The sequence below is a fragment of the Protomyctophum parallelum genome (assembly GCF_964188405.1).
Source record: "Protomyctophum parallelum genome assembly, chromosome: 18".
NCBI classification, from domain to species: Eukaryota; Metazoa; Chordata; class Actinopteri; order Myctophiformes; family Myctophidae; genus Protomyctophum; species Protomyctophum parallelum.
Genome location: NC_139716.1, coordinates 44,967,239 through 44,988,919, shown reverse-complemented (window position 1 = coordinate 44,988,919; position 21,681 = coordinate 44,967,239). Strand labels below are relative to the sequence as shown.

At 42.6% G+C, this 21,681-nt stretch overlaps 2 protein-coding genes across 3 annotated transcripts in view; one reads left to right on the top strand and one right to left on the bottom strand.

The window, feature by feature from the left end:
• The window catches only part of ctsz (cathepsin Z), a 241,514-nt gene that overhangs the window by 133,321 nt on the left and 86,512 nt on the right, over positions 1–21,681 (top strand). The gene's annotated exons all lie outside the window — the stretch shown is intronic.
• The window catches only part of nelfcd (negative elongation factor complex member C/D), a 50,290-nt gene continuing 34,466 nt past the window's right edge, over positions 5,858–21,681 (bottom strand). For both annotated transcript variants that reach the window (XM_083789058.1, XM_083789057.1), the window contains 4 exons: positions 17,288–17,383; positions 16,024–16,164; positions 8,597–8,726; positions 5,858–5,920 (listed from right to left, as the gene is read on the bottom strand). In XM_083789058.1, coding sequence (XP_083645184.1) covers positions 5,886–5,920; positions 8,597–8,726; positions 16,024–16,164; positions 17,288–17,383 — 402 coding nt within the window. In that variant the 3' untranslated portion in view covers positions 5,858–5,885. The remainder of the gene's footprint in view (positions 5,921–8,596; positions 8,727–16,023; positions 16,165–17,287; positions 17,384–21,681) is intronic.

Sequence of the window (21,681 nt, the reverse complement as noted above, 5' to 3'; positions counted from 1 at the left end):
TAGGAGGGCCCACAGTAAGGCCTTTAGGAGGGCCTACAGTAAGGCCTTTAGGAGGGCCTACAGTAAGGCCTTTAGGAGGGCCCACAGTAAGGCCTTTAGGAGGGCCTACAGTAAGGCCTTTAGGAGGGCCTACAGTAAGGCCTTTAGGAGGGCCTACAGTAAGGCCTTTAGGAGGGCCTACAGTAAGGCCTTTAGGAGGGCCACAGTAAGGCCATTAGGAGGGCCAACAGTAAGGCCTTTAGGAGGGCTTACAGTAAGGCCTTTAGGAGGGCCACAGTAAGGCCTTTAGGAGGGCTAACAGTAAGGCCTTTAGGAGGGCCTACAGTAAGGCCTTTAGGAGGGCCTACAGTAAGGCCTTTAGGAGGGCCACAGTAAGGCCTTTAGGAGGGCCTACAGTAAGGCCTTTAGGAGGGCCACAGTAAGGCCTTTAGGAGGGCCACAGTAAGGCCTTTAGGAGGGCCACAGTAAGGCCTTTAGGAGGGCCTACATTAAGGCCTTTAGGAGGGCTAACAGTAAGGCCTTTAGGAGGGCCTACAGTAAGGCCTTTAGGAGGGCCTACAGTAAGGCCTTTAGGAGGGCCTACAGTAAGGCCTTTAAGAGGGCCACAGTAAGGCCTTTAAGAGGGCCACAGTAAGGCCTTTAGGAGGGCCTACAGTAAGGCCTTTAGGAGGGCCTACAGTAAGGCCTTTAGGAGGGCCACAGTAAGGCCTTTAGGAGGGCCTACAGTAAGGCCTTTAAGAGGGCCACAGTAAGGCCTTTAGGAGGGCCTACAGTAAGGCCTTTAGGAGGGCCACAGTAAGGCCTTTAGGAGGGCCACAGTAAGGCCTTTAGGAGGGCCACAGTAAGGCCTTTAGGAGGGCCACAGTAAGGCCTTTAGGAGGGCCTACAGTAAGGCCTTTAAGAGGGCCACAGTAAGGCCTTTAAGAGGGCCACAGTAAGGCCTTTAAGAGGGCCACATTAAGGCCTTTAGGAGGGCCTACAGTAAGGCCTTTAGGAGGGCCTACAGTAAGGCCTTTAGGAGGGCCACAGTAAGGCCTTTAGGAGGGCCTACAGTAAGGCCTTTAAGAGGGCCACAGTAAGGCCTTTAGGAGGGCCTACAGTAAGGCCTTTAGGAGGGCCACAGTAAGGCCTTTAGGAGGGCCACAGTAAGGCCTTTAGGAGGGCCACAGTAAGGCCTTTAGGAGGGCCACAGTAAGGCCTTTAGGAGGGCCATAGTAAGGCCTTTAGGAGGGCTTACAGTAAGGCCTTTAAGAGGGCTTACAGTAAGGCCTTTAAGAGGGCTTACAGTAAGGCCTTTAGGAGGGCCACAGTAAGGCCTTTAGGAGGGCTTACAGTAAGGCCTTTAAGAGGGCTTACAGTAAGGCCTTTAAGAGGGCCACAGTAAGGCCTTTAGGAGGGCCACAGTAAGGCCTTTAGGAGGGCCTACAGTAAGGCCTTTAGGAGGGCCACAGTAAGGCCTTTATGAGGGCCACAGTAAGGCCTTTAGGAGGGCCACAGTAAGGCCTTTAGGAGGGCCTACAGTAAGGCCTTTAGGAGGGCCACAGTAAGGCCTTTAGGAGGGCCACAGTAAGGCCTTTAGGAGGGCCACAGTAAGGCCTTTAGGAGGGCCTACAGTAAGGCCTTTAGGAGGGCCTACAGTAAGGCCTTCAGGAGGGCCAACAGTAAGGCCTTTAGGAGGGCCACAGTAAGGCCATTAGGAGGGCCAACAGTAAGGCCTTTAGGAGGGCTTACAGTAAGGCCTTTAGGAGGGCCACAGTAAGGCCTTTAGGAGGGCCACAGTAAGGCCTTTAGGAGGGCCACAGTAAGGCCTTTAGGAGGGCCACAGTAAGGCCTTTAGGAGGGCCTACAGTAAGGCCTTTAGGAGGGCCTACAGTAAGGCCTTTAGGAGGGCCTACAGTAAGGCCTTTAGGAGGGCTAACAGTAAGGCCTTTAGGAGGGCCACAGTAAGGCCTTTAGGAGGACCTACAGTAAGGCCTTTAGGAGGGCCACAGTAAGGCCTTTAAGAGGGCCTACAGTAAGGCCTTTAGGAGGGCTAACAGTAAGGCCTTTAGGAGGGCCCACAGTAAGGCCTTTAGGAGGACTACAGTAAGGCCTTTAGGAGGGCCACAGTAAGGCCTTTAAGAGGGCCTACAGTAAGGCCTTTAGGAGGGCTTACAGTAAGGCCTTTAGGAGGGCCTACAGTAAGGCCTTTAGGAGGGCCCACAGTAAGGCCTTTAGGAGGGCCCACAGTAAGGCCTTTAGGAGGGCCTACAGTAAGGCCTTTAGGAGGGCCCACAGTAAGGCCTTTAGGAGGGCCTACAGTAAGGCCTTTAGGAGGGCCCACAGTAAGGCCTTTAGGAGGGCCTACAGTAAGGCCTTTAGGAGGGCCTACAGTAAGGCCTTTAGGAGGGCCTACAGTAAGGCCTTTAGGAGGGCCTACAGTAAGGCCTTTAGGAGGGCCACAGTAAGGCCTTTAGGAGGGCCCACAGTAAGGCCTTTAGGAGGGCCCACAGCCCACAGAATGTACTGTTTAACACTAGAGACCCAGTGAATGTACTGTTTAACACTAGAGGAGACCCAGTGAATGTACTGTTTAACACTAGAGACCCAGTGAATGTACTGTTTAACACTAGAGACCCAGTAAATGTACTGTTTAACACTAGAGGAGACCCAGTGATGTATTGTTTAACACTAGAGACCCAGTGAATGTACTGTTTAACACTAGAGACCCAGTGAATGTACTGTTTAACACTAGAGACCCAGTGAATGTACTGTTTAACACTAGAGACCCAGTGAATGTACTGTTTAACACTAGAGACCCAGTGAATGTACTGTTTAACACCAGAGACCCAGTGAATGTACTGTTTAACACTAGAGACCCAGTGAATGTACTGTTTAACACTAGAGGAGACCCAGTGAATGTACTGTTTAACACCAGAGACCCAGTGAATGTACTGTTTAACACTAGAGACCCAGTGAATGTACTGTTTAACACTAGAGACCCAGTGAATGTACTGTTTAACACCAGAGACCCAGTGAATGTACTGTTTAACACTAGAGACCCAGTGAATGTACTGTTTAACACCAGAGACCCAGTGAATGTACTGTTTAACACTAGAGGAGACCCAGTGAATGTACTGTTTAACACTAGAGACCCAGTGAATGTACTGTTTAACACTAGAGACCCAGTGAATGTACTGTTTAACACCAGAGACCCAGTGAATGTACTGTTTAACACTAGAGACCCAGTGAATGTACTGTTTAACACTAGAGACCCAGTGAATGTACTGTTTAACACTAGAGACCCAGTGAATGTACTGTTTAACACTAGAGACCCAGTGAATGTACTGTTTAACACTAGAGACCCAGTGAATGTACTGTTTTAACACTAGAGACCCAGTGAATGTACTGTTTAACACCAGAGACCCAGTGAATGTACTGTTTAACACTAGAGACCCAGTGAATGTACTGTTTAACACTAGAGACCCAGTGAATGTACTGTTTAACACCAGAGACCCAGTGAATGTACTGTTTAACACTAGAGACCCAGTGAATGTACTGTTTAACACTAGAGACCCAGTGAATGTACTGTTTAACACTAGAGACCCAGTGAATGTACTGTTTAACACTAGAGACCCAGTGAATGTACTGTTTAACACCAGAGACCCAGTGAATGTACTGTTTAACACCAGAGACCCAGTGAATGTACTGTTTAACACTAGAGACCCAGTGAATGTACTGTTTAACACTAGAGACCCAGTGAATGTACTGATTAACACTAGAGACCCAGTGAATGTACTATTTAAACACTAGAGACCCAGTGAATGTACTGTTTAACACTAGAGGAGACCCAGTGAATGTACTGTTTAACACTAGAGACCCAGTGAATGTACTGTTTAACACTAGAGACCCAGTGAATGTACTGTTTAACACTAGAGGAGACCCAGTGAATGTACTGTTTAACACCAGAGACCCAGTGAATGTACTGTTTAACACTAGAGACCCAGTGAATGTACTGTTTAACACTAGAGACCCAGTGAATGTACTGTTTAACACCAGAGACCCAGTGAATGTACTGTTTAACACTAGAGGAGACCCAGTGAATGTACTGTTTAACACTAGAGGAGACCCAGTGAATGTACTGTTTAACACCAGAGACCCAGTGATTGTACTGTTTAGAAGTACTGTATGAGACCACAGAAAAGTCTTCAGTCAAATGTATGAAAGCAAAAACATGCCATTTTTATTTAAAACGGGTGAAAATCAACATATAAAATATAGAAAAAAAAAAAAAAAAAATATATTCTTATGGAAAAAACAAGTGCATTTGAAGTGTCTGTAACTCCAAAACCTGTTGGATTAGAGACTAAAGTAAAGTCTACATGCACACAGGATTAGGGCAGATCTACAAGCTCGCAACGTGTCACAGTGTACGCGTTGTGCGAGCTTGTAGATCTGCCATGATTTCGTCCTTGTCGAATCATGAATCAGGCTTTACTGAGGGTGGGAAAAAAAACAACAAAAGAAAAAAATAAACAATTTTCCAGTTCACTGTGCCTGTCTCGGGTCCTAGCTCCTGTGTCCTAGCTCCTCTGTCCTAGCTCCTGTGTCCTAGCTCCTCTGTCCTAGCTCCCTGCGCCCAAAAATAGAAGATATACAAGCTCGTGGCACAGCACCGAGTGTCATTTTAAAATAATCGCGAACATGTGGCGCAAATCTTTGAATATAGATATATAGGTCCCTGGAACAACACATTTTCAGACGGGGGTCGGCAGGCAAATTACATACATGTTGTGGGCGGGGTCCTTGACATGAAAATGTTTGAGAACGACCGACGTAGAAACATGAGGTTTCTCAGAAAGCCGTCAGGATTTAGAACCCATTTGTAGAATGGTCCTAATTGTCTAAAAGGACAGAAGGCGAGGACAGGTGGAGACACGCTACATAAGAGGACAGGTGGGGACACGCTACAGAAGAGGACAGGTGGAGACACGCTACATAAGAGGACAGGTGGAGACACGCTACATAAGAGGACAGGTGGGGACACGCTACATAAGAGGACAGGTGGAGACACGCTACATAAGAGGACAGGTGGGGACACGCTACATAAGAGGACAGGTGGGGACACGCTACAGAAGAGGACAGGTGGAGACACGCTACATAAGAGGACAGGTGGGGACACGCTACAGAAGAGGACAGGTGGAGACACGCTACATAAGAGGACAGGTGGAGACACGCTACATAAGAGGACAGGTGGGGACACGCTACATAAGAGGACAGGTGGAGACACGCTACAGAAGAGGACAGGTGGAGACACGCTACATAAGAGGACAGGTGGAGACACGCTACAGAAGAGGACAGGTGGAGACACGCTACAGAAGAGGACAGGTGGAGACACGCTACAGAAGAGGACAGGTGGAGACACGCTACAGAAGAGGACAGGTGGAGACACGCTACAGAAGAGGACAGGTGGAGACACGCTACAGAAGAGGACTGAGCAGGAAAAAAAGGACAGGGTGTCCTTTTACCGTCTTCTGTCTGGACATATGACGGTTCTCTCTCTCTCTCTCTCTGTGTATCTCTATCTCTCTCTCTCTCTCTCTCTCTCTCTCTCTCTCTCTCTCTCTCTCTCTCTCTCTCTCTCTCTCTCTCTCTCTCTCTCTCTCTCTCTCTCTCTCTCTCTCTCTCTCTCTCTCTCTCTCTCTCTCTCTCTCTCTCTCTCTCTCTCTCTCTCTCTCTCTCTCTCTCTCTCTCTCTCTCTCTCTCTCTCTCTCTCTCGGAGGTGGAGTTAGTTGGTGTCATCTCTCTCTCTCTCTCTCTCTCTCTGAGGTGGAGTTAGTTGGTGTCATCTCTCTCTCTGAGGTGGAGTTAGTTGGTGGCAGTCATCTCCGTCCTCCAGGCCCGGTTCAGTTCATCATGATGAAGTTACCCTTGCAATGAGCTGAACACAATAAAACAAAACAATAAATCAATAACAATGAGCTGAACACAATAAAACAAAACAATAAATCAATAACAAGTAGGTGAGCCTGTTGTTTATACAGTATATACAGTAGTACAGCAAGACCACCTGGCATGCCCCAAAATAATTAGAATTAAAACATTAAGACAAAACTCCTCTTTTTGGCATCTGCCACTTAAAGGACCTATAACATAAAATTCAACTTTTTCAATTTCTTTTGTGTTTGTGGGGCTCCCATGTGTGTTTTCTATCCCCACAAATAACCAATTTTGACCAATCAGGCCTTCATGTCATATTGGTGTTTTAATGGAAATTGCTCTCAGAAACAGCTCGACTGATTTTGGTCTCATCGTGATGTCATCAATGTCACCCTACTTTGTATAATTCCTCCTCTTCTTCAGTCTTCAGTTGCAAATTTGCATTTCCACTTTGTTTACAATGTCCACCATTGTTGATTTTCCAAGCTGGCATGGAAAGGAAACAAGCCTGGTTTTATCTAGCATCAGTATTATAATGACTCAAATATTAAATAATCTGCATATCAGCACCCCCCCCCACATCGCTTCATGCTGCGAATAGAATACTATTCAGTATTTAAGTCTGACGTCATTTTGTAGTGCTACGTTACGTCCGGGTCCAAGTGGCACCAGCTCCCGTCCGCATCCAATTGTAAATAGAATATCTAAACGCGTGAATCTTTTTAAATTGACGTTATTTTTCAGAAAGGAAGCCATAGAGGGTTAAGATGGGTCTTAATGCTTCCAACTCGAGTGGAATTATTAATGTTTTGTACAAGTGTCCATGACAACAAAAATATATGATGTGGAGACAAAGACTATTATTATCATTATTATTGAAGGTGGCAACCATTTGGTTGTTTTCGTCTCAGATTTAGTCCGACGGAGTGTCACAGTATAACTCCATGGGGACACAAAAGCGACACAAAAGTAGAACCCGGAAGTATCTCAGGAGGGGGCGCTCACGTCACCGCTAAAATACTGAAGTATCTCAGGAGGGGGCGCTCACGTCACAGCTAAAATACTGAAGTATCTCAGGAGGGGGCGCTCACGTCACGGCTAAAATACTGAAGTATCTCAGGAGGGGGCGCTCACGTCACAGCTAAAATACTGAAGTATCTCAGGAGGGGGCGCTCACGTCACAGCTAAAATACTGAAGTATCTCAGGAGGGGGCGCTCACGTCACCGCTAAAATACTGAAGTATCTCAGGAGGGGGCGCTCACGTCACAGCTAAAATACTGAAGTATCTCAGGAGGGGGCGCTCACGTCACAGCTAAAATACTGAATTTGTAAGTGGTTTTAGCTGAATGATAATATAAAACTAACTAGGGATGTCCCGATACCGATTTTTCCCGATGGGATATTTATATTTTATAGAACACTTTTATGACAACACGTCACAACAGGACAATATCCCAAATCACAGACAATATCCCAAATCACAGACAATATCCCAAATCACAGACAATATCCCAAATCACAGACAATATCCCAAATCAGACAATATCCCAAATCAGATGTCCCGATCACGTTTTTTGTAACTGCTATTTTTTTAATGTTTTTTGTGGCTTTGGCCTTTATTTTATAAACTTTATGGAGGGACAGACAGGCCTTTATTTTATAAACTTTATGGAGGGACAGACAGGCCTTTATTTTATATACTTTATGGAGGGACAGACAGCAGGCTGACAGGAAATGGGGAGAGAGATGGGGGGGGGGGGGGGACATGCGGTAAAGGCCGTCGGGATCGGGAGTCGAACCCGCGGCACACTGCCAGACTGGATTACTAGCCAAGGTAAGCCTGGACCACTGAGCCACGGCCCAGGATGGACCTCTGAGCCCCACGGCCCAGGATGGACCTCTGAGCCCCACGGCCCAGGATGGACCTCTGAGCCCCAGGATGGACCGCTGAGCCACGGCCCAGGATGGACCTCTGAGCCCCACGGCCCAGGATGGACCTCTGAGCCCCACGGCCCAGGATGGACCTCTGAGCCCCACGGCCCAGGATGGACCTCTGAGCCCCAGGATGGACCGCTGAGCCACGGCCCAGGATGGACCTCTGAGCCACGGCCCAGGATGGACCTCTGAGCCACGGCCCAGGATGGACCTCTGAGCCCCACGGCCCAGGATGGACCTCTGAGCCCCAGGATGGACCGCTGAGCCACGGCCCAGGATGGACCTCTGAGCCACGGCCCAGGATGGACCTCTGAGCCACGGCCCAGGCCCGATCACGTTTTTTGGCTCCCGATCCGATTCCGATCATTTGAAAATGACGTGATCGGCCCTGATTTCCGATCACCCGATCCGATCGCAACAACCCTAATTGTAAGTGGTGTTAGCTGAATGCTAACGGTGTTTTTGCTAACGGAACAACTTGTAAGTGGTGTTAGCTGAATGCTAACGGTGTTTTTGCTAACGGAACAACTTGTAAGTGGTGTTAGCTGAACACTAACGGTGTTTTTTTGCTAATGGAACAACTTGTAAGTGGTGTTAACTGAATGCTAACGGTGTTTTTGCTAATGGAACAACTTGTAAGTGGTGTTAACTGAATGCTAACGGTGTTTTTGCTAATGGAACAACTTGTAAGTGGTGTTAGCTGAACGCTAACGGTGTTTTTTTGCTAACAGAACAACTTGCCGATGAACTCTGCGACGGCGTCGTGCTCTCCTTCTGCCCGGATGGTTCCGGCGATGCTGTCGTTCTCCAGGATGGGAAGAAACAGCTGCACGAAATCTGAGGTGTACGGGGGGGCGATGACATCCAGGACCTTAATGGAAACAAGACCACAACCAGGACCTTAATGGAAACAAGACCAGGACCTTAATGGAAACAAGACCACAACCAGGACCTTAATGGAAACAAGACCACAACCAGGACCTTAATGGAAACAAGAACACATCACAACCAGGACCTGAATGGAAACAAGACCACAACTAGGACCTTAATGGAAACAAGACCAGGACCTTAATGGAAACAAGACCACAACCAGGTCTTGTCACTTTCCATGACAAGCAACTCTCTGAGTTACCTCAGTAACAAAGTATCTGATCAGAGAGATGTCAGTGTGTAACCTCATTATAAAGACGTTACCTCGGTAACAAAGTATCTGATCAGAGAGATGTCAGTGTGTAACCTCATTATAAAGACGTTACCTCAGTAACAAAGTATCTGATCAGAGATGTCAGTGTGTAACCTCATTATAAAGACGTTACCTCAGTAACAAAGTATCTGATCAGAGATGTCAGTGTGTAACCTCATTATAAAGACGTTACCTCAGTAACAAAGTATCTGATCAGAGAGATGTCAGTGTGTAACCTCATTACATAAAGACGTTACCTCGGTAACAAAGTATCTGATCAGAGATGTCAGTGTGTAACCTCATTACATAAAGACGTTACCTCGGTAACAAAGTATCTTATCAGAGATGTCAGTGTGTAACCTCATTACATAAAGACGTTACCTCGGTAACAAAGTATCTGATCAGAGAGATGTCAGTGTGTAACCTCATTATAAAGACGTTACCTCAGTAACAAAGTATCTGATCAGAGAGATGTCAGTGTGTAACCTCATTACATAAAGACGTTACCTCGGTAACAAAGTATCTGATCAGAGAGATGTCAGTGTGTAACCTCATTACATAAAGACGTTACCTCAGTAACAAAGTATCTGATCAGAGAGATGTCAGTGTGTAACCTCATTATAGAGACGTTACCTCAGTAACAAAGTATCTGATCAGAGAGATGTCAGTGTGTAACCTCATTACATAAAGACGTTACCTCAGTAACAAAGTATCTGATCAGAGAGATGTCAGTGTGTAACCTCATTATAAAGACGTTACCTCAGTAACAAAGTATCTTATCAGAGATGTCAGTGTGTAACCTCATTACATAAAGACGTTACCTCAGTAACAAAGTATCTGATCAGAGAGATGTCAGTGTGTAACCTCATTATAAAGACGTTACCTCAGTAACAAAGTATCTGATCAGAGAGATGTCAGTGTGTAACCTCATTATAAAGACGTTACCTCGGTAACAAAGTATCTGATCAGAGAGATGTCAGTGTGTAACCTCATTATAAAGGCGTTACCTCAGTAACAAAGTATCGGATCAGAGAGATGTCAGTGTGTAACCTCATTATAAAGACGTTACCTCGGTAACAAAGTATCTGATCAGAGAGATGTCAGTGTGTAACCTCATTACATAAAGACGTTACCTCAGTAACAAAGTATCTGATCAGAGAGATGTCAGTGTGTAACCTCATTATAAAGACGTTACCTCGGTAACAAAGTATCTGATCAGAGAGATGTCAGTGTGTAACCTCATTATAAAGGCGTTACCTCAGTAACAAAGTATCTGATCAGAGAGATGTCAGTGTGTAACCTCATTATGAAGACGTTACCTCAGTAACAAAGTATCTGATCAGAGAGATGTCAGTGTGTAACCTCATTATGAAGACGTTACCTCAGTAACAAAGTATCTTATCAGAGATGTCAGTGTGTAACCTCATTACATAAAGACGTTACCTCAGTAACAAAGTATCTGATCAGAGAGATGTCAGTGTGTAACCTCATTATAAAGACGTTACCTCAGTAACAAAGTATCTTATCAGAGATGTCAGTGTGTAACCTCATTACATAAAGACGTTACCTCAGTAACAAAGTATCTGATCAGAGAGATGTCAGTGTGTAACCTCATTATAAAGACGTTACCTCGGTAACAAAGTATCTGATCAGAGAGATGTCAGTGTGTAACCTCATTATAAAGGCGTTACCTCAGTAACAAAGTATCGGATCAGAGAGATGTCAGTGTGTAACCTCATTATAAAGACGTTACCTCGGTAACAAAGTATCTGATCAGAGAGATGTCAGTGTGTAACCTCATTACATAAAGACGTTACCTCAGTAACAAAGTATCTGATCAGAGAGATGTCAGTGTGTAACCTCATTATAAAGACGTTACCTCGGTAACAAAGTATCTGATCAGAGAGATGTCAGTGTGTAACCTCATTATGAAGACGTTACCTCGGTAACAAAGTATCTGATCAGAGAGATGTCAGTGTGTAACCTCATTACATAAAGACGTTACCTCAGTAACAAAGTATCTGATCAGAGAGATGTCAGTGTGTAACCTCATTACATAAAGACGTTACCTCAGTAACAAAGTATCTGATCAGAGATGTCAGTGTGTAACCTCATTATAAAGACGTTACCTCAGTAACAAAGTATCTGATCAGAGAGATGTCAGTGTGTAACCTCATTATAAAGACGTTACCTCGGTAACAAAGTATCTGATCAGAGAGATGTCAGTGTGTAACCTCATTACATAAAGACGTTACCTCGGTAACAAAGTATCTGATCAGAGAGATGTCAGTGTGTAACCTCATTATACAGACGTTACCTCAGTAACAAAGTATCTGATCAGAGATGTCAGTGTGTAACCTCATTACATAAAGACGTTACCTCGGTAACAAAGTATCTGATCAGAGATGTCAGTGTGTAACCTCATTACATAAAGACGTTACCTCGGTAACAAAGTATCTGATCAGAGATGTCAGTGTGTAACCTCATTATAAAGACGTTACCTCAGTAACAAAGTATCTGATCAGAGAGATGTCAGTGTGTAACCTCATTATAAAGACGTTACCTCAGTAACAAAGTATCTGATCAGAGAGATGTCAGTGTGTAACCTCATTACATGAAGACGTTACCTCAGTAACAAAGTATCTGATCAGAGAGATGTCAGTGTGTAACCTCATTATAAAGACGTTACCTCAGTAACAAAGTATCTGATCAGAGATGTCAGTGTGTAACCTCATTACATGAAGACGTTACCTCAGTAACAAAGTATCTGATCAGAGAGATGTCAGTGTGTAACCTCATTATAAAGACGTTACCTCAGTAACAAAGTATCTGATCAGAGAGATGTCAGTGTGTAACCTCATTATAAAGACGTTACCTCAGTAACAAAGTATCTGATCAGAGAGATGTCAGTGTGTAACCTCATTATAAAGACGTTACCTCGGTAACAAAGTATCTGATCAGAGAGATGTCAGTGTGTAACCTCATTACATAAAGACGTTACCTCAGTAACAAAGTATCTGATCAGAGAGATGTCAGTGTGTAACCTCATTATAAAGACGTTACCTCAGTAACAAAGTATCTGATCAGAGAGATGTCAGTGTGTAACCTCATTATAAAGACGTTACCTCAGTAACAAAGTATCTGATCAGAGATGTCAGTGTGTAACCTCATTACATAAAGACGTTACCTCAGTAACAAAGTATCTGATCAGAGATGTCAGTGTGTAACCTCATTATAAAGACGTTACCTCAGTAACAAAGTATCTGATCAGAGATGTCAGTGTGTAACCTCATTACATAAAGACGTTACCTCAGTAACAAAGTATCTGATCAGAGAGATGTCAGTGTGTAACCTCATTATAAAGACGTTACCTCAGTAACAAAGTATCTGATCAGAGAGATGTCAGTGTGTAACCTCATTATAAAGACGTTACCTCGGTAACAAAGTATCTGATCAGAGATGTCAGTGTGTAACCTCATTATAAAGACGTTACCTCAGTAACAAAGTATCTGATCAGAGAGATGTCAGTGTGTAACCTCATTATAAAGACGTTACCTCAGTAACAAAGTATCTGATCAGAGAGATGTCAGTGTGTAACCTCATTACATAAAGACGTTACCTCAGTAACAAAGTATCTGATCAGAGAGATGTCAGTGTGTAACCTCATTATAAAGACGTTACCTCAGTAACAAAGTATCTGATCAGAGATGTCAGTGTGTAACCTCATTATAAAGACGTTACCTCGGTAACAAAGTATCTGATCAGAGAGATGTCAGTGTGTAACCTCATTATAAAGACGTTACCTCGGTAACAAAGTATCTGATCAGAGAGATGTCAGTGTGTAACCTCATTATAAAGACGTTACCTCGGTAACAAAGTATCTGATCAGAGAGATGTCAGTGTGTAACCTCATTATAAAGACGTTACCTCAGTAACAAAGTATCTGATCAGAGAGATGTCAGTGTGTAACCTCATTACATGAAGACGTTACCTCAGTAACAAAGTATCTGATCAGAGAGATGTCAGTGTGTAACCTCATTATAAAGACGTTACCTCAGTAACAAAGTATCTGATCAGAGATGTCAGTGTGTAACCTCATTACATGAAGACGTTACCTCAGTAACAAAGTATCTGATCAGAGAGATGTCAGTGTGTAACCTCATTATAAAGACGTTACCTCAGTAACAAAGTATCTGATCAGAGAGATGTCAGTGTGTAACCTCATTACATAAAGACGTTACCTCAGTAACAAAGTATCTGATCAGAGAGATGTCAGTGTGTAACCTCATTATGAAGACGTTACCTCAGTAACAAAGTATCTGATCAGAGAGATGTCAGTGTGTAACCTCATTACATAAAGACGTTACCTCGGTAACAAAGTATCTGATCAGAGAGATGTCAGTGTGTAACCTCATTATAAAGACGTTACCTCAGTAACAAAGTATCTGATCAGAGATGTCAGTGTGTAACCTCATTACATAAAGACGTTACCTCAGTAACAAAGTATCTGATCAGAGAGATGTCAGTGTGTAACCTCATTATGAAGACGTTACCTCAGTAACAAAGTGTCTGATCAGAGAGATGTCAGTGTGTAACCTCATTATAAAGACGTTACCTCAGTAACAAAGTGTCTGATCAGAGAGATGTCAGTGTGTAACCTCATTACATGAAGACGTTACCTCAGTAACAAAGTATCTGATCAGAGAGATGTCAGTGTGTAACCTCATTATAAAGACGTTACCTCGGTAACAAAGTATCTGATCAGAGAGATGTCAGTGTGTAACCTCATTACATAAAGACGTTACCTCAGTAACAAAGTATCTGATCAGAGAGATGTCAGTGTGTAACCTCATTATAAAGACGTTACCTCGGTAACAAAGTATCTGATCAGAGAGATGTCAGTGTGTAACCTCATTACATAAAGACGTTACCTCAGTAACAAAGTATCTGATCAGAGAGATGTCAGTGTGTAACCTCATTATAAAGACGTTACCTCGGTAACAAAGTATCTGATCAGAGAGATGTCAGTGTGTAACCTCATTATAAAGACGTTACCTCAGTAACAAAGTATCTGATCAGAGAGATGTCAGTGTGTAACCTCATTATAAAGACGTTACCTCAGTAACAAAGTATCTGATCAGAGAGATGTCAGTGTGTAACCTCATTATAAAGACGTTACCTCAGTAACAAAGTATCTGATCAGAGAGATGTCAGTGTGTAACCTCATTACATAAAGACGTTACCTCAGTAACAAAGTATCTGATCAGAGAGATGTCAGTGTGTAACCTCATTATAAAGACGTTACCTCAGTAACAAAGTATCTGATCAGAGATGTCAGTGTGTAACCTCATTACATAAAGACGTTACCTCAGTAACAAAGTATCTGATCAGAGAGATGTCAGTGTGTAACCTCATTATAAAGACGTTACCTCAGTAACAAAGTATCTGATCAGAGATGTCAGTGTGTAACCTCATTACATAAAGACGTTACCTCGGTAACAAAGTATCTGATCAGAGAGATGTCAGTGTGTAACCTCATTACATAAAGACGTTACCTCAGTAACAAAGTATCTGATCAGAGAGATGTCAGTGTGTAACCTCATTATAAAGACGTTACCTCAGTAACAAAGTATCTGATCAGAGATGTCAGTGTGTAACCTCATTATAAAGACGTTACCTCAGTAACAAAGTATCTGATCAGAGAGATGTCAGTGTGTAACCTCATTATAAAGACGTTACCTCAGTAACAAAGTATCGGATCAGAGAGATGTCAGTGTGTAACCTCATTATAAAGACGTTACCTCAGTAACAAAGTATCTGATCAGAGAGATGTCAGTGTGTAACCTCATTACATGAAGACGTTACCTCAGTAACAAAGTATCTGATCAGAGAGATGTCAGTGTGTAACCTCATTACATAAAGACGTTACCTCAGTAACAAAGTATCTGATCAGAGAGATGTCAGTGTATAACCTCATTATAAAGACGTTACCTCGGTAACAAAGTATCTGATCAGAGAGATGTCAGTGTGTAACCTCATTACATAAAGACGTTACCTCAGTAACAAAGTATCTGATCAGAGAGATGTCAGTGTGTAACCTCATTACATAAAGACGTTACCTCAGTAACAAAGTATCTGATCAGAGATGTCAGTGTGTAACCTCATTATAAAGACGTTACCTCAGTAACAAAGTATCGGATCAGAGAGATGTCAGTGTGTAACCTCATTATAAAGGCGTTACCTCAGTAACAAAGTATCTGATCAGAGATGTCAGTGTGTAACCTCATTACATAAAGACGTTACCTCAGTAACAAAGTATCTGATCAGAGAGATGTCAGTGTGTAACCTCATTATAAAGACGTTACCTCAGTAACAAAGTATCTGATCAGAGAGATGTCAGTGTGTAACCTCATTATAAAGACGTTACCTCGGTAACAAAGTATCTGATCAGAGAGATGTCAGTGTGTAACCTCATTATAAAGACGTTACCTCGGTAACAAAGTATCTGATCAGAGAGATGTCAGTGTGTAACCTCATTATAAAGACGTTACCTCGGTAACAAAGTATCTGATCAGAGAGATGTCAGTGTGTAACCTCATTATAAAGACGTTACCTCAGTAACAAAGTATCTGATCAGAGATGTCAGTGTGTAACCTCATTATAAAGACGTTACCTCAGTAACAAAGTATCTGATCAGAGAGATGTCAGTGTGTAACCTCATTATAAAGACGTTACCTCAGTAACAAAGTATCTGATCAGAGAGATGTCAGTGTGTAACCTCATTACATAAAGACGTTACCTCGGTAACAAAGTATCTGATCAGAGAGATGTCAGTGTGTAACCTCATTATAAAGACGTTACCTCAGTAACAAAGTATCTGATCAGAGAGATGTCAGTGTGTAACCTCATTATAAAGACGTTACCTCAGTAACAAAGTATCTGATCAGAGAGATGTCAGTGTGTAACCTCATTATGAAGACGTTACCTCGGTAACAAAGTATCGGATCAGAGAGATGTCGGTGTTGAGCTTCTCCAGACACCTCCTCATGTAGGCGACGACCGGCAGGACGTAGCCTCGACTCAGCAGGTGGACCATTCGGTCCAGGAGGGTCTTCTTCAGCTCCATCTGGACGACCAACAAAACACACAACTTTTGTTTAAAGCCCATTCTGACCCGAGGTTTCCACCGGACACACACTGGGTCTGATTAAAACCCATTTTTAAGTACTGTCACCTCATAGACACATGGAAACGACTCCAGGGTGTCTAATGAAGTACTGTCACCTCATAGACACATACAGTAGACTCCAGGGTGTCTAATGAAGTACTGTCACCTCATAGACACATACAGTAGACTCCAGGGTGTCTAATGAAGTACTGTCACCTCATAGACACATGAAAACGACTCCAGGGTGTCTAATGAAGTACTGTCACCTCATAGACACATGAAAAACTGGAAAAATACAAAGATTGTGGCACTCCATCTTTAAAGGAGAATTCCATACTAAAAGGCTTTCTGACCTTTGTAGTTGTTACGTCCCCACCAAAGAGGTCCAGGTGTTATTTTATGCAAAATCACCTTATTGGCTATTTCCCCTACCATAAGCCCTAAATGAATTGCATTGAATTGAATGGGAATTGAATGGGGCTATGGGGTGTTGTGCTAATTCGCTTATTTCCATCGCTCAAAATTATAATTTCTTTGTATATATCCTCTCTTCATAATGTAAATAATATCCCAAGCGGCACACTTTACTACTTCTTTCGATGGAAATAAGTGAATTAGCACAACACCCCATAGCACCATTCAATTCCCATTCAATGCAATGCAATTAATTTAGGGCTTATGGTAGGGAAAATAGCCAATAAGGAGTTTTTGCACAAAAAACACCTGGACCTCTTTAGTGGGGACGTAACAACTACAAATAACACCTGGACCTCTTTGGTGGGGACGTAACAACTACAAAGAAAGGTAAGAAAGATAAGAAAGCATTCTAGCATAGAATTCTCCTTTAAGATATGAGAATCACGTGAGACCTACAGACCCACTGAGGACCCCCCAGGGACCCCCGGGACCCCCCAGGGACACCCAGGGACCCCCAGGGACCCCCCAGGGACCCCCCGGGACCCCCCAGGGACCCCCCAGGGACACCCAGGGACCCCCAGGGACCCCCCAGGGACCCCCCGGGACCCCCCAGGGACCCCCCAGGGACACCCCGGGACCCCCCAGGGACCCCCCTTGTACTGACCTGCTCCATGACGTCCAGCTGGGAGTGCTGCGTCTCAAACAGCTTGATGAGCAGCTGGAGAACCTGAGGGTGGAGCAGCTGGTGACACGTACAGATCTACAAAACATGTTATCACTGTGTTACTGTACAGATCTATCACTGTGTTACAGTACAGATCTATCACTGTGTTACAGTACAGATCTATCACTGTGTTACAGTACAGATCTATCACTGTGTTACTGTACAGATCTATCACTGTGTTACAGTACAGATCTATCACTGTGTTACTGTACAGATCTATCACTGTGTTACTGTACAGATCTATCACTGTGTTACAGTACAGATCTATCACTGTGTTACAGTACAGATCTATCACTGTGTTACTGTACAGATCTATCACTGTGTTACAGTACAGATCTATCACTGTGTTACTGTACAGATCTATCACTGTGTTACAGTACAGATCTATCACTGTGTTACAGTACAGATCTATCACTGTGTTACAGTACAGATCTATCACTGTGTTACAGTACAGATCTATCACTGTGTTACAGTACAGATCTATCACTGTGTTACAGTACAGATCTATCACTGTGTTACAGTACAGATCTATCACTGTGTTACTGTACAGATCTATCACTGTGTTACTGTACAGATCTATCACTGTGTTACTGTACAGATCTATCACTGTGTTACTGTACAGATCTATCACTGTGTTACAGTACAGATCTATCACTGTGTTACAGTACAGATCTATCACTGTGTTACAGTACAGATCTATCACTGTGTTACTGTACAGATCTATCACTGTGTTACTGTACAGATCTATCACTGTGTTACTGTACAGATCTATCACTGTGTTACTGTACAGATCTATCACTGTGTTACTGTACAGATCTATCACTGTGTTACAGTACAGATCTATCACTGTGTTACTGTACAGATCTATCACTGTGTTACAGTACAGATCTATCACTGTGTTACAGTACAGATCTATCACTGTGTTACAGTACAGATCTATCACTGTGTTACTGTACAGATCTATCACTGTGTTACTGTACAGATCTATCACTGTGTTACTGTACAGATCTATCACTGTGTTACAGTACAGATCTATCACTGTGTTACTGTACAGATCTATCACTGTGTTACAGTACAGATCTATCACTGTGTTACAGTACAGATCTATCACTGTGTTACAGTACAGATCTATCACTGTGTTACAGTACAGATCTATCACTGTGTTACTGTACAGATCTATCACTGTGTTACTGTACAGATCTATCACTGTGTTACTGTACAGATCTATCACTGTGTTACTGTACAGATCTATCACTGTGTTACAGTACATATCTATCACTGTGTTACTGTACAGATCTATCACTGTGTTACAGTACAGATCTATCACTGTGTTACTGTACAGATCTATCACTGTGTTACAGTACAGATCTATCACTGTGTTACTGTACAGATCTATCACTGTGTTACAGTACAGATCTATCACTGTGTTACAGTACAGATCTATCACTGTGTTACAGTACAGATCTATCACTGTGTTACTGTACAGATCTATCACTGTGTTACAGTACAGATCTATCACTGTGTTACTGTACAGATCTATCACTGTGTTACTGTACAGATCTATCACTGTGTTACAGTACAGATCTATCACTGTGTTACTGTACAGATCTATCACTGTGTTACTGTACAGATCTATCACTGTGTTACTGTACAGATCTATCACTGTGTTACTGTACAGATCTATCACTGTGTTACTGTACAGATCTATCACTGTGTTACAGTACAGATCTATCACTGTGTTACTGTACAGATCTATCACTGTGTTACTGTACAGATCTATCACTGTGTTACAGTACAGATCTATCACTGTGTTACTGTACAGATCTATCACTGTGTTACTGTACAGATCTATCACTGTGTTACAGTACAGATCTATCACTGTGTTACAGTACAGATCTATCACTGTGTTACTGTACAGATCTATCACTGTGTTACAGTACAGATCTATCACTGTGTTACAGTACAGATCTATCACTGTGTTACAGTACAGATCTATCACTGTGTTACTGTACAGATCTATCACTGTGTTACAGTACAGATCTATCACTGTGTTACTGTACAGATCTATCACTGTGTTACAGTACAGATCTATCACTGTGTTACTGTACAGATCTATCACTGTGTTACAGTACAGATCTATCACTGTGTTACTGTACAGATCTATCACTGTGTTACTGTACAGATCTATCACTGTGTTACAGTACAGATCTATCACTGTGTTACAGTACAGATCTATCACTGTGTTACTGTACAGATCTATCACTGTGTTACAGTACAGATCTATCACTGTGTTACAGTACAGATCTATCACTGTGTTACAGTACAGATCTATCACTGTGTTACTGTACAGATCTATCACTGTGTTACTGTACAGATCTATCACTGTGTTACTGTACAGATCTATCACTGTGTTACTGTACAGATCTATCACTGTGTTACTGTACAGATCTATCACTGTGTTACTGTACAGATCTATCACTGTGTTACTGTACAGATCTATCACTGTGTTACAGTACAGATCTATCACTGTGTTACTGTACAGATCTATCACTGTGTTACTGTACAGATCTATCACTGTGTTACAGTACAGATCTATCACTGTGTTACAGTACAGATCTATCACTGTGTTACTGTACAGATCTATCACTGTGTTACAGTACAGATCTATCACTGTGTTACAGTACAGATCTATCACTGTGTTACTGTACAGATCTATCACTGTGTTACTGTACAGATCTATCACTGTGTTACAGTACAGATCTATCACTGTGTTACAGTACAGATCTATCACTGTGTTACTGTACAGATCTATCACTGTGTTACTGTACAGATCTATCACTGTGTTACAGTACAGATCTATCACTGTGTTACAGTACAGATCTATCACTGTGTTACAGTACAGATCTATCACTGTGTTACAGTACAGATCTATCACTGTGTTACAGTACAGATCTATCACTGTGTTACAGTACAGATCTATCACTGTGTTACTGTACAGATCTATCACTGTGTTACTGTACAGATCTATCACTGTGTTACTGTACAGATCTATCACTGTGTTACAGTACAGATCTATCACTGTGTTACTGTACAGATCTATCACTGTGTTACAGTACAGATCTATCACTGTGTTACTGTACAGATCTATCACTGTGTTACAGTACAGATCTATCACTGTGTTACTGTACAGATCTATCACTGTGTTACTGTACAGATCTATCACTGTGTTACTGTACAGATCTATCACTGTGTTACTGTACAGATCTATCACTGTGTTACAGTACAGATCTATCACTGTGTTACTGTACAGATCTATCACTGTGTTACAGTACAGATCTATCACTGTGTTACAGTACAGATCTATCACTGTGTTACTGTACAGATCTATCACTGTGTTACTGTACAGATCTATCACTGTGTTACTGTACAGATCTATCACTGTGTTACAGTACAGATCTATCACTGTGTTACAGTACAGATCTATCACTGTGTTACTGTACAGATCTATCACTGTGTTACTGTACAGATCTATCACTGTGTTACTGTACAGATCTATCACTGTGTTACAGTACAGATCTATCACTGTGTTACTGTACAGATCTATCACTGTGTTACTGTACAGATCTATCACTGTGTTACAGTACAGATCTATCACTGTGTTACAGTACAGATCTATCACTGTGTTACTGTACAGATCTATCACTGTGTTACTGTACAGATCTATCACTGTGTTACAGTACAGATCTATCACTGTGTTACTGTACAGATCTATCACTGTGTTACTGTACAGATCTATCACTGTGTTACAGTACAGATCTATCACTGTGTTACAGTACAGATCTATCACTGTGTTACTGTACAGATCTATCACTGTGTTACAGTACAGATCTATCACTGTGTTACTGTACAGATCTATCACTGTGTTACAGTACAGATCTATCACTGTGTTACAGTACAGATCTATCACTGTGTTACAGTACAGATCTATCACTGTGTTACAGTACAGATCTATCACTGTGTTACAGTACAGATCTATCACTGTGTTACAGTACAGATCTATCACTGTGTTACAGTACAGATCTATCACTGTGTTACAGTACAGATCTATCACTGTGTTACAGTACAGATCTATCACTGTGTTACAGTACAGATCTATCACTGTGTTACAGTACAGATCTATCACTGTGTTACTGTACAGATCTATCACTGTGTTACTGTACAGATCTATCACTGTGTTACAGTACAGATCTATCACTGTGTTACTGTACAGATCTATCACTGTGTTACTGTACAGATCTATCACTGTGTTACAGTACAGATCTATCACTGTGTTA